Source organism: Salvelinus namaycush, chromosome 38, assembly GCF_016432855.1.
Source record: "Salvelinus namaycush isolate Seneca chromosome 38, SaNama_1.0, whole genome shotgun sequence".
Classification (NCBI taxonomy): Eukaryota; Metazoa; Chordata; class Actinopteri; order Salmoniformes; family Salmonidae; genus Salvelinus; species Salvelinus namaycush.
The window spans coordinates 16,792,067-16,809,144 of record NC_052344.1 but is presented as its reverse complement, the minus strand read 5'-3'; the positions used below and the strand labels follow the sequence as shown (position 1 = coordinate 16,809,144).

The 17,078-nt window shown below is 42.6% G+C and overlaps 2 protein-coding genes across 2 annotated transcripts; one reads left to right on the top strand and one right to left on the bottom strand.

Moving 5' to 3' along the window:
• The first annotated feature begins 258 nt into the window (after positions 1–258).
• On the top strand, positions 259–4,769 carry LOC120032285 (guanylyl cyclase-activating protein 1-like). The gene is made up of 4 exons (XM_038978301.1): positions 259–456; positions 4,196–4,345; positions 4,439–4,532; positions 4,642–4,769. Exons 1-4 carry the CDS (start codon positions 259–261, stop codon positions 4,767–4,769), a joined length of 570 nt encoding a protein of 189 aa, XP_038834229.1.
• Positions 4,770–7,483: 2,714 nt separating this feature from the next.
• LOC120032134 (origin recognition complex subunit 5-like) lies at positions 7,484–16,637 on the bottom strand. The gene is made up of 14 exons (XM_038978088.1): positions 16,568–16,637; positions 16,173–16,347; positions 14,926–15,204; positions 14,661–14,735; positions 13,909–14,020; positions 13,319–13,449; positions 12,723–12,771; positions 12,452–12,542; positions 12,193–12,248; positions 11,698–11,810; positions 9,315–9,362; positions 9,114–9,224; positions 8,387–8,499; positions 7,484–7,948 (listed from the first exon to the last, which is right to left on the bottom strand). Exons 2-14 carry the CDS (start codon positions 16,284–16,286, stop codon positions 7,903–7,905), a joined length of 1,338 nt encoding a protein of 445 aa, XP_038834016.1. The 5' UTR covers positions 16,287–16,347; positions 16,568–16,637; the 3' UTR covers positions 7,484–7,902.
• Positions 16,638–17,078: the final 441 nt, after the last annotated feature.

Sequence of the window (17,078 nt, the reverse complement as noted above, 5' to 3'; positions counted from 1 at the left end):
CCCTTTATCAGCTGCTGCTCCTGGGTTACAGCCAATTAGAGACAAGGAAAACACAACAGGGTGTGGCCTGTCCGACCTGACTCAAAAGCCCCGGCCGATGCCCACCTCCTCCCCAGGTCCCATCGTTGTGTGACTGTGAAGAGCGATACCCTCCGCTTCACAGTAGACCAATAGGGCTCTTAAGTCGACCGCCAACCCCGTCTTTCGACACTACTATAGGCTCCAGCCATCACAACACAGTCAGTCGACTCTACAGGCATGGGTAACGCTACAGGATCCACCGTGGAAGATCTCCAGGCCGTGGAGAAGCACCTCTGGTATAAGAAGTTCATGACCGAGTGTCCTTCAGGTCAGCTCACCCTGCATGAGTTCAAGCAGTTCTTTGGGCTCCGGGGACTGGATGCTGAGGCCAACGCCTACATCGAGCAGATGTTCCGAACGTTCGATATGAACAAGGTAAGACTATGCGGCATTCATTGAACCGAGGATACTTGCAAAGGGGATGCTATAGGCTAAAATGGGCTTTACATTTATATGTCAAAGTAGGAATGCCTCAGGCACACTCAAAATGCTGAAGGGGACATCTTACCAACAGAGGTACATATAAGGATATGATTGGCTGTATTGTAAAATCTATGCACTAATTACAAGTGCACCTAAATATATAGTAATGCCATAATGCCTATACTTCAATAAGACCCCTAGTTCTCCATTTTCTAAAAGCTAAAGTACATCAAAAGTGTGCATCTTAAACCAGCAAGAATCCACAGTTAAACATAGGGAATCTCTTGAATCCTAGGGTTTTGTTTTGACTAGTCTTCCAGATGAGTTTGAAGAAGCTAATCGTCTCACAAGTACTAAGGCTCAATTTACACAACTATATTTAGTAACCCTGTCACCTTTGATTATAATAGGCTAGGATTGGATTCATATGCGATTTAGTATGAGGATTATTTTGAGAGACAAGTTGTCAATATCTCTGCGGAAGGAGTGCGGTCTGAGTTTATCTACTATTTTTCTCTTTAGAAAGACAGCAACAGGTTCTTGTAATCTCCAGTACATTCTGGTTGATTTAAGAATCAATTAAATTATTTCAGCATCAGAGACAGCTGGTTTTCACTAGTGATAGCTTATGTGAAAGTTTAATGACAGAACATGATGCATGTGAACAGTTGGTTACACTGATCAGAATATTGAATGTTCACTTCAAAGAAATTACTTGAATCTCCATTTTATCACATTGAACCCTAAAGAATGTCCAGATTTCAAGAGCTGTGTGCCAGATTAGACCTTTATGTGTTTTGAGTTTCCCCATTTTTGTCAGTAGCTAGTAGTTTTATGGGTGTAGCTGGGGAGGTTGGAAACCATGGTACTATTCCCTGGGGACAGAACTAAGTGACTAACTGCTATTTTCAGATCTTCAGGACAGTGCAGTGAACAAGGCTGGTAATTATGTTACAAAACGGGTTGTTAGAATCCTGGATGCTGATTAGGAAGTGCAGTATGACAATCTTAGATTGTGCACGTCGGCTGCGTTTAACCAGGCAGCCCAATTCGGATCTTTTTTCCACTAACTGGTATTTTTTTGACCAATCACATCAGCTCTTTTTCAGAGCTGATCTGATTGTAGAGTCGCAATTCAACGGCTCAGACACGAGAGGTATGTGGCAGGGTCTACAGTCAATCACGGACTACAAAAATTAAACCAGACCCGTCACGCGGACCACGATGCCCAGACAAACTAAACAGCTTCTTAGCTCACTTTGAGGACAATACAGTGCCACTGACACGGTCCGCTACCAAAACCTGCGGGCTCTCCTTCACCGCACCCAACGTGAGTAAAACATTTAAACGTGTTAACCCTCGCAAGGCTGCCAGCCCAGACGGCATCCCTAGCCGCGTCCTCAGAGAATGCGCAGACCACCTGGCTGGTGTGTTTACGGACATATTCAATCAATCCCTATCCCAGTCTGCTGTTCCCACATGCTTCAAGAGGGCCACCATTGTTCCTGTTCCCAAGAAAGCTAAGGTAACTGAGCTAAATGACTACCGCCCCGTAGCACTCACTTCCGTCATCATGAAGTGCTTTGAGAGATTAGTCAAGGACCATATCACCTCCACCCTACCTGATACCCTAGACCCACTCCAATTTGCTTACCGCCCCAATAGATCCACAGACTACGCAATCGCAATCACACTGCACACTTCCCTAACCCATTTGGACAAGAGGAATACCTATGTAAGAATGCTGTTCATCGACTAAAGCTCAGCATTTAACACCATAGTACCCGCCAAACTCGTAATTCAGCTCGAGACCCTGGGTCTCGACCCCGCCCTGTGCCACTAGGTCCTGGACTTTCTGACGGGACGCCCCCAGGTGGTGATGGTAGGAAACAACATCTCCACCCCGCTGATCCTCAACACTGGGGCCCCACAAGGGTGCGTTCTCAGCCCTCTCCTGTACTCCCTGTTCACCCATGACTGCGTGGCCATGCACATCTCCAACTCAATCATCAAGTCTGCAGACGACACTACAGTGGTAGGCTTGATTACCAACAACGATGAGACGGCCTACAGGGAGGAGGTGAGGGCCCTCGGAGTGTGGTGTCAGGAAAATAACCTCACACTCAACGTCAACAAAACAAAGGAGATGATTGTGGACTTCAGGAAACAGCAGAGGGAGCACCCCCCTATCCACATCGACGGGACAGTAGAGGAGAAGGTGGAGAGTTTTAAGTTCCTCAGCGTACACATCACGGACAAACTGAAATGGTCCACCCACACAGACAGCGTGGTGAAGAAGGCCTCAGGAGGTTGAAGAAATTTGGCTTGTCACCAAAAACACTCAAACTTTTACAATCGAGAGCATCCTGTCGGGCTGTATCACCGCCTGGTATGGCAACTGCTCCGCCCACAACCGTAAGGCTCTCCAGAGGACAGTGAGGTCTGCACAACGCATCACTGGGGGCAAACTACCTGCCCTCCAGGACACCTACACCACCCGATGTCACAGGAAGGCCATAAAGATCATCAAGGACAACAACCACCCGAGCCACTGCCTGTTCACCCCACTATCATCCAGAAGGCGAGGTCAGTACAGGTGCATCAAAGCAGGGACCGAGAGACTGAAAAACAGCTTCTATCTCAAGGCCATCAGACTGTTAAACAGCCATCACTAACATTGAGTGGCTGCTGCCAACATACTGATTCAAATCTCTAGCCACTTTAATAATAAAAAAAGGATGTAATAAATGTATCACTAGTCACTTTAGACAATGCCACTTTATATAATATATAATGTTTACATACCCTACATTACTTATCTAATATGTATATAATGTACTCTATACCATCTACTGCATCTTGCCTATGCCGTTCGGCCATCACTCATCCATATATTTATATGTACATATTCTTATGCATTCCTTTACACTTGTGTGTATAAGGTAGTTGTTGTGAAATTGTTAGATTACTTGTTAGATATTACTGCATGGTCAGAACTAGAAGCACAAGCATTTCACTACACTCGCATTAACATCTGCTAACCATGTGTATGTGACCTTTTTTTTTTTTTGATTTGGTCAGAGACCAATCACATCAGCTCTTTTTCAGAACTGATCTGATTGGTCAGAGACCAATTAGTGAAAAAAAGATCAGAATTGGGCTGCCTGTGTAAACGCAGGCATAGTGAAGTGATGGTGTCAGTGTAAAGCTGAGGGAAGTGCGACTCATTTGGGTTGACCCAGAGGGCACTAATGCTGCCAAGTAATTTTGTAGGATCTTAATGTGAGCCAGTTTTCTACAGCAGGAAAATAATCCTATAGCAACAGGAAAAGTGAATTATGTGGATTATAATTAATGGACATTTTTTGAAGGGGTTGATACATTTTCTATAAGAGAAAATCAAGTCAGAAATGTTTAAAACTCAAATACACTACAGGTTTTAAAATGTCCTACATTGCAGGAAAGTTAACCTGCAACAGGGTGATCAAATTAAGATCCTACATCTGTATGTCTTGCCACGGCCTTGGCACAGATCAGTGTGGAGATAATCCCACAGCGATTATACATAGAAGATCCATTATCAGGGATGATAACTAAGCAGAACATGATCACCTACATCTTGAGGAGATGACTGAGATAACCTGAGATGGTAAAAAGAGACGTTCCAACTAACACTCTTTCCTTTTTACAGGATGGCTACATAGACTTCTTGGAGTATGTAGCTGCTCTGAGTCTGGTGATGCGGGGTAAAATGGAACATAAGCTCCGCTGGTACTTTAAGCTGTATGATGTGGACGGCAACGGGTGCATTGATCGAAGTGAGCTGCTAAACATCATAAAGGTATAGAGACCAGTCCAGATAGGCAGTGCTGTGCAATGGAATCTGTATCACACAAAGGCATGCAGGCTAACTCGCTCCTTTTCTCTTCTTCAGGCTATCCGTGCAATCAATGGGAACGAAAACCAGGAAGTTGATGCAGAGGAGTTCACCAACCGGGTGTTTGACAAGATAGACGTCAACGGAGATGGCGAGTGTCCACTTCTTTTTTGTCACAGACTTGTAGGGTTGCGAGTTCCTTCCCTTTCCATTTCAGGCTAACAATCTCTTGACCTTGTCTTCTACCTTCTACCCATCAGGGGAGCTGTCTTTGGAGGAGTTTGTGGCAGGGGCTCACACTGACGAAGACTTCATGGAAGTGATGATGAAGACCTTGGATCTCACCCACATAGTCGCCATGATCCACAATCGGAGGCACAGTGTTTAGAGTCTGCCCTCAGACGCCTCCAACTCCACTCTCCATTGTAATAGACTGCCGAATGGCCACATAGGAACTGAGCCATGAGCCCTCAAAAGATCTAGCCCAGATTTGTATAAAGACAATCTTTATCTTAGCAATGCTGAAGGGCCATGCTTTGAATGCATTCTTTGTTGTCGGAATTCACAAGAGGTTGAATGACGATGAAAGATGCCCTTTGCCTGCATACAAATGACTCAGTCAACCATTGCTGGCTGGTTAGTGCGCTTGTGCATGATCTAAATCTGAGAGGTCTACATGATGAGAGATTTCTCACACCGTCAGCTGAACCAGAGACCCAACTAGGTCATAACATAAGGAGGGTGGAGGATAAAGAGGAGGGTGGAGGGAGTGGAGTGGTGATTACCCATTATAAATCCATGCATTCCTGTCAAAAAAATAAATATATTTTTTTAAATCCCTCACCCACCTCAGAGACAGATTCCTGTAGGGAAATGATCACTTCCAAACCACATCGATAATGACGTCTCAATCTCTTTTGGACATAACTCAGTTATTCAGTTGAGTGGTTCCTCTCTATGACTGTGGGTCCGGGTTCTATTGGAGGAAGTTATAATTCACCCACTTTCCTCCCAGTAGTCAGTTGTCAGCTCAAATATGACTAGAACCCAAGTTTATTCTGTGCCATGACTAAACGGTCCAGTTCCTCAGGAAACAGGTTCTTCCACAAGTTAGGGATCTCAATAACTTTGATACTTGTCACAAAATGCACTTTGTAAAAAAATAAGACCAGCATGTTTTTACATTGCACTGGCCCCAGTTGTTAGAAAATTAAAGTCAGCATTTTCAGGACTTCATTCATTTGAAGGAATATCTTAACATAACTACATTCTAATGTTTTCCCTACAAGACAGTAAAGTCTAAAAAAAAAATTGTGCACACTTGTTTGTGTTTCTGTGAGTGAATGATCAATGCGCTCACCTAGATTGCATTAGAATGACCTTTATACAGATCCATAGCCCACTAAACTTGTGCATTCTGTAGGATTTTTTTTTTTTACCCAAAACTTGCTCTAGTTTATAATTGTCAAATAAAGATTGAAATCTGTTGTATTTTCATCACGCTCCACAGCTTTAATTGCTCACTATTGTTTTAGAAATCAAAATGCCTCACAGACATTACAGCCTCTGTGGCATAATGAGGGAGACAGGGAGGTGAGTCACAAGGCAGACTGCGCCAGTGCGGTTGCCATGACAACCATGACCCATTTCCATGGTAACACCCATCCATAAAGCACTACAAAAAGGTTACGCAGCACTTCCATGGATCTGAACGAATCTGGAAGGAGGGACACTGACCAGGGCAGTCTGACAGTCAGCAGCATGTTTAAAAACCACATGAACATGATGTAAAATATTAAATAAATATGCCGGCTGATACATAGAAAACACCCAAACTAAATAAAAAGGAGTAGAGGTCACAGTCAGTCAGGGTGAGGACCTAAAACCACCAAAACTCCCCTTGTGGATCTGACTGTACTGGCTTTACCTCTGCAGACAGACAGGACAGACTGCATTGTGCTGCGCTGGTTGATCCACTGCTCACAGGATGAGTGTTTAAATCTGGATAATTGTCATCAGTTATGGGATTCACTGGGGCAGGAATGGCTAGTAACAAATAAACAAGTACCCAGGAATATGGCACCTGCTAACCCAGAAAGGATTAATAATCTACAACTGCAGCCCATAACACACCACTAACCACATATACACCACTGTTATCAGGAAGGATGTCAACCATCATGGAGAGCTGATCATTTTACATTTTAGTCATTTAGCAGACACTCTTATCCAGAGCTTCTTGCAGCAGTGAGTCCATACATTTTCATAGTTGTCTCCCGCTGGAATTGAAACCACAACCCTGGCGTTGTAAGCGCCATTCTCTACCAACTGAGCTACACGGGACCAATGAGACACTAGTGTACTGCTACCACCTAGTGCCTTAGCTCAGATCCCTCCCACATATAGCTTAAAGGGAATCTGAGAGACTCCGTAGTACATGGGGCTTTGACCATTATGGAATTTTGGGTAACAATTAATTGTCATGAAAACGGCCATGGATATTGTCAGTCATTTTTGTTTAAAAAGAATTTGCGCTTTTAATGTATTATACTGAATCTTTGAAAATAGCCATGACATACCTAAAGAATACAACACAGCTTTGGTGGCAACCACGTCTCAAAAATGAATGGGTTTGACCACTTGGAACATTTGGAAAGGAAGTTTCTCCTCTCGACCATGCCGTTCTGCTCGTAAAACAATGACCAACTTTACCCTCATGTAAAAATGAAAAACTGCTATTGTGTAAACTTGTCTATATATACTTGTAAATAAAGTGGACCGCCCCTAAAATGAAGGTTTCAAGAAGATGTTTCTTTTGTGTTCAGTTATTGTCCATAATTGTTATTTACATGATTATTGTGCCAAACTTATTTCATAGTATCAGCACAGCCATTTACGCCAACAGAGCAATTAATGGGACAATTTGACTTCATGGGAACGCAAGATCTAGAATCAGAGAGAAGGAAACGTAGAAATATTACATTATATACCCTACATTTTGTACCTTAAAAAGAAGTCTTCGATGAGTCCTTCATTCTACCTGGTTCTTATTGTGCGTAGCTGTAGTTGTCAGACTATGGAGGGAACAGAATCCTGTCACAATTATGAAACCTTTGTTAACAGGGATATTTTATTGTGAAGTATTGAAAAATAATATTGAAGTCCACCAAAACCCCAAGGTATCCAAAGGGCTCCTGTGAATCCAGTAAAATATGAATGTTCTCTATTGTTTGTTTACCACAATCAAACAGGTGTAGCTAGGGAATCAATAGGCACATTCACAATGCAGAATATTCACAATGCTGCAGATGCTGGTGTCTGACAGTGGTTCCAGTCAGTCACCATGGGGCAGTAAAGCATAGGCCTAATGATTCCATAGTCCTCTGGTCCTGCACAGTGCACACACAGTGAGGAGTCCAGACAACCAAGGCATCTCCCACCTTTCTGCTCATGTTTGTCCAATGTCCACCAGTACATTCTATCAGAGTCCAGGTGAATTCCTCTCCCTTAAACCACCATGGCTAGAGGAAGTCATACAGGTACTTTACCATGTCAAAGCTCACAGTCCTGGAAATTAAGAGCAGGGGGTCACAAAAGTCAGCATCTGATATTGTAAAAATAGAAATGTCAAGCAGTAAAACAGATCTGTGGTGAATACACTAAAGCAGGGCTCTCCGACCCTGTTCCTGGAGAGATACCCTTCTCTAGGTTTATCTCTCCGACCCTGTTCCTGGAGAGATACCCTTCTCTAGGTTTATCTCTCCGACCCTGTTCCTGGAGAGATACCCTTCTCTAGGTTTATCTCTCCGACCCTGTTCCTGGAGAGATACCCTTCTGTAGGTTCCCTCCAACCCTAATCTAGCACACCAGGTTCTAATAATTAGCTGGTTGATGAACCGAAAGAGGTCAGTTACAACTGGGGTTGGAGCGAACACCTACAGGAGGGTATGTCTCTAGGAACAGGGTTGGAGAGCCCTGCACTAAAGACAACAGTAACATACACACCTGGAGATGGCAAGGATGAAGTCCAGAGAGACGGCACATTTGTACTTGTGCGCATCCAGCTGGTCATCGTGGCCCACCTGATTCAACAGCTGAAGGGTCACCAGGGAGGAGATCTGGGGGGGGGTGGGGGGGGGCTTGTCATCAACCATGTTTCATTTGGCTTTACACAAATAGAGAATTCAGACTGGAGATCAATTCATTTTAAAATCACTTCACATTAAGCCCGTACCACACATCAATTCAAGAGCAGTTCAGGGGGGGGGGGGGGGTACTGAGGAGTATTTCTATATGTTATAAAGCCCTTTTTGGGGGAAAACTCATTCTGATTGGCCAGGCCTGGGTCACCAGTGGGTGGGCCCAGCTCCCAAGTGTGTGGGCCTCTGCCCTCCCAGGCCCACCCATGGCCGCTCCCCTTCCTAGTCATGTGAGATCCATAGATAAGGGCCTAATGAATATATTTCAATTGATTGATTTCCTTATATGAACTGAAACTCCGCAAAATCTTTGAATGTTGCATTTATATTTTTGTTCAGTATATATGATTGCATTTTACTTTTCATGTATTGACGTGTATATTCATGTGTATATTGATGTGTATGTTTGATACAGGGCTCATATGTAAGAGTCCTTGATCTCAGCATGACTCCCTGTCAAAATAAAGGTTAAATATATATTTTTTAATTATCCCTTGGATGACACTGCAGAAAGCCTGAGTGTCTAAGCTGACCTGACAGAAAACACTGGCGGTGGGGGCAACTCTGCTGTCCACCACACTGTAGAAGATGGCCAGGAGACGGTCCAGAGGGAACGGCTTGGGCCCCAGCAGGTGATTACTGGTCTGAATGGGAGGGAGGTGAATTCACTAGGTAGAACATCTCATTGACTAAACCTAAAGAATAGTACAACAGCTTTAGTTAAAGATAATCACCTTTTCATGTTTCTTCAAAAAGTTGGTCTTTTTTATTTTGCCATGGTGCTGTTGGGCAAGAGAGAATCATATAATCACCAATAACTAAAACACACACAAGGATGGGGGGAAATTATGCAAACAATTACATTGATAGAAACTACAATCCATCTGCAATATTAAAGCTGATCTACCCCCTCCCCCTCCACAAAAAGGAGAAGAAAGAAAATACGAGTAGGTAAAGTAGCAGGCAAACAGAGTTAGTGAATAGCAGGTGGTATTGATTAGAAGTCGACCGATTAATTAGGGCCGATTTCAAGTTTTCATAACAATCGGAAATCGGTATTTTTGGACAAAGATTTGGCCCATTATTATTATTTTTTTAATCTTTTTTTTTTACACCTTTATTTAATCTTTATTTAACTAGTCAAGTCAGTTAAGAACACATTCTTATTTTCAATGACGGCCTAGGAACAGTGGGTTAACTGCCTTGTTCAGGGGCAGAATGACAGATTTTTACCTTGTCAGCTCGGGAATTCAACCTTGCAACCTTACAGTTAACTAGTCCAACGCTCTAACCACCTGATTACATTGCACTCCACGAGGAGACTGCCTGTTACGCGAATGCAGTAAGAAGCCAAGGTAAGTTGCTAGCTAGCATTAAACTTATCTTATAAAAAACAATCAATGAACCATAATCACTAGTTAACTACACATGGTTGATGATATTACTAGTTTATCTAGCGTGTCCTGCGTTGCATATAATCTATGCAGTGCGTATTCGCGAAAAAGGACTGTCTTGCTCCAATGTATACCTAACCATAAACATCAATGCCTTTCTTAAAATCAATACACAAGTATATATTTTTAAACCTGCATATTTAGTTAATATTGCCTGCTAAACTGGCTCGTTGCGAACTCTGTGAAGACTATTTCTTCCTAACAAAAGACAGCCAACTTCGCCAAACGGGGGATGATTTAACAAAAGCGCATTTGCGAAAAAAGCACAATCGTTGCACGACTGTACCTAACCATAAACATCAATGCCTTTCTTAAAATCAATACACAGAAGTATATATTTTTTTTAAAACCTGCATATTTAGCTAAAAGAAATCCAGGTTAGCAGGCAATATTAACAAGGTGAAATTGTGTCACTTCTCTTGCGTTCATTGCACGCAGAGTCAGTGTATATGCAACAGTTTCGGCCGCCTAATTTGCCAGAATGTTACGTAATTATGACATAACATTGAAGGTTGTGCAATGTAACAGGAATATTTAGACTTATGGATGCCACCCGTTAGATAAAATACGGAACGGTTCCGTATTTCACTGAAAGAATAAATGTCTTGTTTTCGAGATGATAGTTTCCGGATTCGACCATATTAATGACCTAAGGCTCGTATTTCTGTGTGTTATTATGTTATAATTAAGTCTATGATTTGATAGAGCAGTCTGACTGAGCGATGGTAGGCACCATCAGGCTCGTAAGCATTCATTCAAACAGCACTTTCGTGCGTTTTGCCAGCAGCTCGTCGCTGTGCTTCAAGCATTGAGCTGTTTATGACTTCAAGCATATCAACTCCTGAGATTAGGCTGGTGTAACCGATGTGAAATGGCTAGCTAGTTAGCGGGGTGTGCGCTAATAGCGGTTCAAACGTCCCCTTGCTCTGCAAGGGCCGAGGCTTTTGTGGAGCGATGGGTAACGATGCTTCGAGGGTGGCTGTTGTCGATGTGTTCCTGGTTCGAGCCCAGGTAGGGGCGAGGAGAGGGACGGAAGCTATACTGTTACACTGGCAATACTAAAGTGCCTATAAGAACATCCAATAGTCAAAGGTATATGAAATACAAATCGTATAGAGAGAAATTGTCCTGTAATTCCTATAATAACTACAACCTAAAACTTCTTACCTGGGAATATTGAAGACTCCTGTTAAAAGGAACCACCAGCTTTCATAGGTTCTCATGTTCTGAGCAAGGAACTTAAACGTTAGCTTTTTTACATGGCACATATTGCAATTTTACTTTCTTCTCCAACACTTTGTTTTTGCATTATTTAAACCAAATTGAACATGTTTCATTATTTATTTGAGGCTAAATTGATTTTATTGATGTATTATATTAAGTTAAAATAAGTGTTCATTCAGTATTGTTGTAATTGTCATTACAATATTTTTTTTATTTTTTTTAATAATAATAATAATTTAAAATATCGGCCAATTAATCGGTATCGGCCTTTTTTGGTCCTCCAATAATCGGTATCGGCGTTGAAAACTCATAATCGGTCGACCTCTAGTATTGATGTTTAACAATTGACTCCTATTCCAACCATGACTTGACAATCACGTGTCTAGCTTTTGAGATGGTGAGGTGAATGAGGTTCAGGTGCTGAGGAGAGAACAGGTACCTTGAGGAAGAAGCGTTTGTCAGTGCGAGCAGGGTTGTAGGAGGCCAGGTATGCAGCTATCAGCAGGAACTTGGAGTAGTAAGGCAGCTCCACATGGGCATGAGCAGACAGACCTGAGAAAGGCAGAGGAAGCTCTCAATGTCCTTACCTGGGAAACATGTACAACAGCATCATCTACAGATGGCTTGTGGATAGGAGATGAAAGAAACATCTGCTGTTGTTTCCACTGTCTGGGTATCTAGTAACAATGAGTCTGGAGTGGGCCCTCCATTCAAGGATAAACATAGGGGTAGTTTAGAGGGTCCACTGCCCTGAACTCCCTCTCAGGCTGGGGACTAGCAGCAACACAAAGGAGGAGATAGCTGGGGTCTGGGAGTGTGTGAACTGGTCCTGGTCACTAGATTCTAACTAGGTTATTTCCACCGGTCTTGTTCTCAGTGAATGCGTGCATATGTATCTGTGTGTATCTGTGTGTCCACACTTCTCCTTGCCTACCTCTCACGGCTCCTGCCTCCTTCTCCTCCATCTGCAGCTGTTGCTCCCACTGCACACTGAGCAGAACAGAGACATGACAAAGTCAGGGGACACACCACTATTACAGAGCCAGCAGCACTGAGCCGCTGTTGTGTAATAAAGGCCGGCAAACGTAATTAAGGCCGTCTGTCGTCAGTCCATGAGAGAAGGAGGTTGGTCACGGAAGCTAAATCAATGGGACTCGATCATCTTTGGCTGAGGCAGATGTACACAGACAGACCTGGACACCTCTCGCAGGTACACCGTCTGCATGGCCTTCTTCAGGTGAGGCTCGATGTTCCTCCACAGCTTGTGAGTGTCACCCTCTTTCACTGAGGGCAGAGAAAATAAAGGTTGGAATTTAAACATTGATAATCTGAGAAACAAGCTAGAGAGAGGATGACATGAAAGGAATCCATCATCAAATTAAAGTAGAGAGAGACACTAAGGGAAGACAGCAAAGTAATTGAAATATTGATGTGGTTACTGTTCTAGAAATATGAATATATTACCTTTGCCTTGCTCCAAAGGTTCAATGAATTTAGAGAAATTGAGGGCAGCCTGTTTGAAAAGAGAATTAAAAATATGAAAGGACAACAAGTACAGACTATGACAATGTAAACAACATGTCTGCCAAGGTTGGATCATTATTACAATTCTGCATAACAAAGAAAACCCCAATCCTTAGAAGTAGTAACTCAAGTGGACTAAATAAAATAGTGATGGATAGCCTGGAAACAAACTCATACTGAATCCTCAAAGGGTAGCATGGAGAGTGTGTGTACATATTCAGAGCAAACTGTTGCCTAATCTGAAATTAACCCCTTGCACCAACCTATTGACATTTCTTTAAACCCCCAGAATACATCTTAAAGGACTGGATAAGTGTGTAAGCCAGACCTTTTCTTCAAACTTACAAGGGGGCATCAAGACACATCTAGAGATAGGTGCAAGGGCTAGTTCTTTGTCTGGGCTATCGGAGCGTGTTATGACATAGCGTGTTAACAGCTAGTTGAGAGTTACTTTGAGTGTGTCTGTGTCCTTACTGAGTGTGGTCTGAATGTGTGAGCATGTGTGTGCCTGACTACTTATGTAGTGTGTAACTGACCAGGTGTCTGAGCTCTCGGAGGTCCCTGCAGACGGAGTAGAAGACTCCCAGTAGGATGTTGATGAAGGCTGAGTAGAGCTCTGGGGAGTAGGACGGGTGGCTGTCCTCAGACAGGATCTGCTGCAGCTCCCCTGCACAGGGACAACACACACACAGTCAACGCCTGCCTCAAATGAAGTCACACACAAAGACTCCCTCATACATGATTGTAGTCATTTTATGTACAGGAACTCAGACATTCTTTCAAACATTGATTAAATCCTAAGTGTTAATTTTCTCGACCGGACGCCTTTGTTTGCTGTGTTCTGTCACAGTCACTTTTCATGTGTTGGTGCAAAACCACAGGTACAAAGAGGAGGTTGGTGACACTTTAATTGGGGAGAACAGTCTCGTGGTAATGACTGGAGCGGAATAGGTGGAACGGTATCAAATACATCAAACACATGGTTTCTAGATGTTTGATGCCATTCCATTTGCACCGTTCCGGCCATTATTATGAGCCGTCCCCTCAACAGCCTCCACTGCCACTAATCCATCTGTACCTAATTCAATGCTGAAGGCCATAGATGCTTGTCTGTTGACAGCTGTACCTTTACTGTAGTCAGGGAAGTGGAGCAGCAGTGGTTCAAAGCAGCCAGTGTTGGGTCGGAACTTATCCCACACGATCTCACTGAGCAGGATCACTGTCACATTGTCCTCAACCTGCCAGAGAAGCAGTGTGTCAGTTACGTAGAGGTACAAAATCAGATCACAGATCAGTTACTTGGCATTGCATTGTGGATTCACAAAGAATACAACTATGTTGGTAGTCAACAACACCTTTACAACATCAATGCAAGGGGATGTGTTTTCCTCCTTCAAACCTGAGTAAACTAAAGAGGGAGGACAGTTATGAAGACAGCTGTCCAAGTGCATTCTCCCAACACTTCACATTACAATACTGCTTCTGATTATCACCTCAAAAGGTGCATCTGTCACCGTGACTGCACATCTGTCACCGTAACTGCACTAGCTACATGCCACTCACACAGCTGTTAAAAACACTTCTACCAAGATAAAAACAGGCGGTATTCAGCTTTAAAAACTAAACAAAAACTAAACATTCTGGTCATCTATCTGCACTTTTGAAGTTCAGAATTAATATGCAAAGAATGATTATCAAGAATGATTGTCATTCTTCCTCATCTCTGCCTTTCAAAGCACTTATTCGAGTGCCTCCTTGAAACATTCAATTCAAGGTTATCTATCAAAAAGGGACCCTTCTGCGCTAGTTCACCATCCATCACTCAGTCTGTCTGCAACTTAATGAAGTAGTATGCTCAACAGGTGACATGACTCTTACCAGTTCCTGAAGGCGCAAGAAGGCAGGGAGGAGATTGGCTTCCATATCTCTAAGGAGCTCAGCCCGGTCCAGCACCTACCCAGATACACACAGCAGAGGTCACTGTAACTGTTTCATAATACATAATATACCACAAATTATGCTTTATAACAATTCACGTTATACTTCATCGGAAAGAGAATCTGCATTGTAACTGAGGATGCAATTTTTAAAAGAAGTGGATTATCAAGCAGGAATATCACAGGTGAGGATGATTTTTACTCACAATGTATCGTGTCTGCTTGGCTGAGGCCTGGACACACAGTTGTTTGTAGACTCGTACGAAGTCTGACAGGGAGGGACTGCGGGACAGTAGGGAGACAGAGTCGGAGCCAAAGAGGGAGAGGAGAACCTGCTCAAACAGCAGTCCTACAGAGACACACTCCACACAGCTCACTGTGGCATAGGGAAGCTCCAGTTCCTTCAGCAAGGTGTGTATCACATGGCTTTTTCCTGTGGCACGATGACCATAAATAAAAATGGAAGGGTAGCTGCATTGCTCTGGCTGTAGGCACAAAATGTATGAAAGTGTCAATACAATGATTCACATATTTGGGCAAGAAAACATTTTAAATGTATTATTTAATAGTGGCGATGGGTGGTGATAAAGATGAAGGAGGACGATTTATGAGCATGGCCTTATTTCTATTACAGCATATTAGATGACTGTCATTCATATTCCATTCATCCAGTTCAATGTAACATCGATAGGTTTAGGCTACTACATGATACTAGAATTTTCCCATTACCCATCATGAGGTTGCTACAATCTAGCCTATGAATGAGAGTTTACAACATAGATGCACACAGTTCAAGAGAAAAATTTGAAGTGACAGACAGTCACACATTCAATATTGCATCTAGCTCATTGAACTAGGGTGTAATCATTAGTCCAAACAAGAGTTTCTATTGGACAAATGCATGTATGTTTATCCCCGTTTCTTCCGTTTCCATCCGTTTAAGAAACGTTTTTCAAAAGAATCATCGGAATGAATACACCCCTGATCACAAGTAAACATAGTTCACTTTCATAGCAGCTACGTTGTATTCCTTCTCGCATCTACGTGCTCTCCTCTCATATTTTCCTTTTGCTTGTGGACTTCAATGCAAAAAACATCAGCTGTCTGAGACCAGGCGAAAAAACTTCCCGAGCCAAACCATTTCATAACCGCTACACACAGCCTACATCTTTGTCACCATATGAGCTAAAGTAATATCATAGTCAACATAACTAATAGAACTAACAAGTTAGTAAACCTGCTACAATCATGCATCATCATCAATGTAAGCAGTTAAGCAGTTAAACTGACGCCCCCGGTGGCAATAAATTAGTAAAACCTAAAGCTTACCTTGGAAGAGTTCCAGTGTTGGATAGTCATAGCCAGCTAACTAACATAGCATTGTTTTATTTTTTTAATTTAACTGTATACCGTAAGGAACTTGAAGTTACAATGTTTCAAATCAGACACAGACCTCTCCCATCAACGCCAGCAGCATGCTCGCCTGGACATCTCTGCAAGGCAACCTCTCCATCACGCGCTGCAACTTTTCATCCTCATACCCTAGGTGCTGAAGTTGTGCTGCCATTGTTTAGGCTACTTTTAGACACACGCCGAACCGTAAAGTGTATGACTTAAAGTAGTTTGGCCTGTAATAGAGATAAAGAGACAGTTACAGAACATGGTAACTCTTTTCAAACTAACGTTAGCGGTGCATTGTGCAAATGGTCTGTCTTTGCCTTCCTTCCTCTGCAGCAGTGCTAGCTAACTCAACTGACAACAACAGTGTAGCTCCGTGGAAACTCGAGGGTAATGTTTAGTTGTTGAAAGTTCATATTTTGTTACTGCAAGCATACTGAATAATGTTACCTGGTTTGAGTTCATGCAGTGAAATTACCCATATCCAACATCCCAGTAAACATGTCAAGAGTTTCCCGCGTCTCCAAATTTCACGTCACAATTTCCTGACTCTGGGAGTTGTAGTTGTCTATTTGCAAAGCGATGCCACTATCACCAAATGCCATCACCCCTATGTGCGATGTTTTTGATGTATGAAAGCGAGTGATTTAATTGAAGACATTTCTTTTCATTGCAAAAATGTTCAAACACCGGCTTCTCGGGCATTATCACTTAAATAAACCACCAGTTTACTGAATACCATTGGTGTTTAATATGAGGGTTTTAGCATGAAATATCCTTTATATGTTTTTACACACTTATTTGACTGCTTTGTTGTAAATGTTTTGGCGCCAAACTGGTGGCAGATGTGAAAAAAAGTCAACACTTGGAAGAGTTAATACAAAATAATGCCATTGTTGATGCTTTTTTCATTAGCCTAATTAGGCTATTTTTTCTTGAACATATGGTGTTTCCACTAGAA

Excerpts from the sequence above, each read along its gene's own strand:
- LOC120032285 (XM_038978301.1), top strand. The coding sequence starts at position 259 with ATGGGTAACGCTACAGGATCCACCGTGGAAGATCTCCAGGCCGTGGAG. Across the intron at positions 457-4,195 it reads GAACGTTCGATATGAACAAG|GATGGCTACATAGACTTCTT; the intron begins GTAAGACTATGC and ends TCCTTTTTACAG. Across the intron at positions 4,533-4,641 it reads GATAGACGTCAACGGAGATG|GGGAGCTGTCTTTGGAGGAG; the intron begins GCGAGTGTCCAC and ends TCTACCCATCAG.
- LOC120032134 (XM_038978088.1), bottom strand. The coding sequence starts at position 16,286 with ATGGCAGCACAACTTCAGCACCTAGGGTATGAGGATGAAAAGTTGCAG. Across the intron at positions 13,450-13,908 it reads CTTCCCTGACTACAGTAAAG|GGGAGCTGCAGCAGATCCTG; the intron begins GTACAGCTGTCA and ends GTCCCTGTGCAG. Across the intron at positions 12,249-12,451 it reads TACCTGCGAGAGGTGTCCAG|TGTGCAGTGGGAGCAACAGC; the intron begins GTCTGTCTGTGT and ends TGTTCTGCTCAG.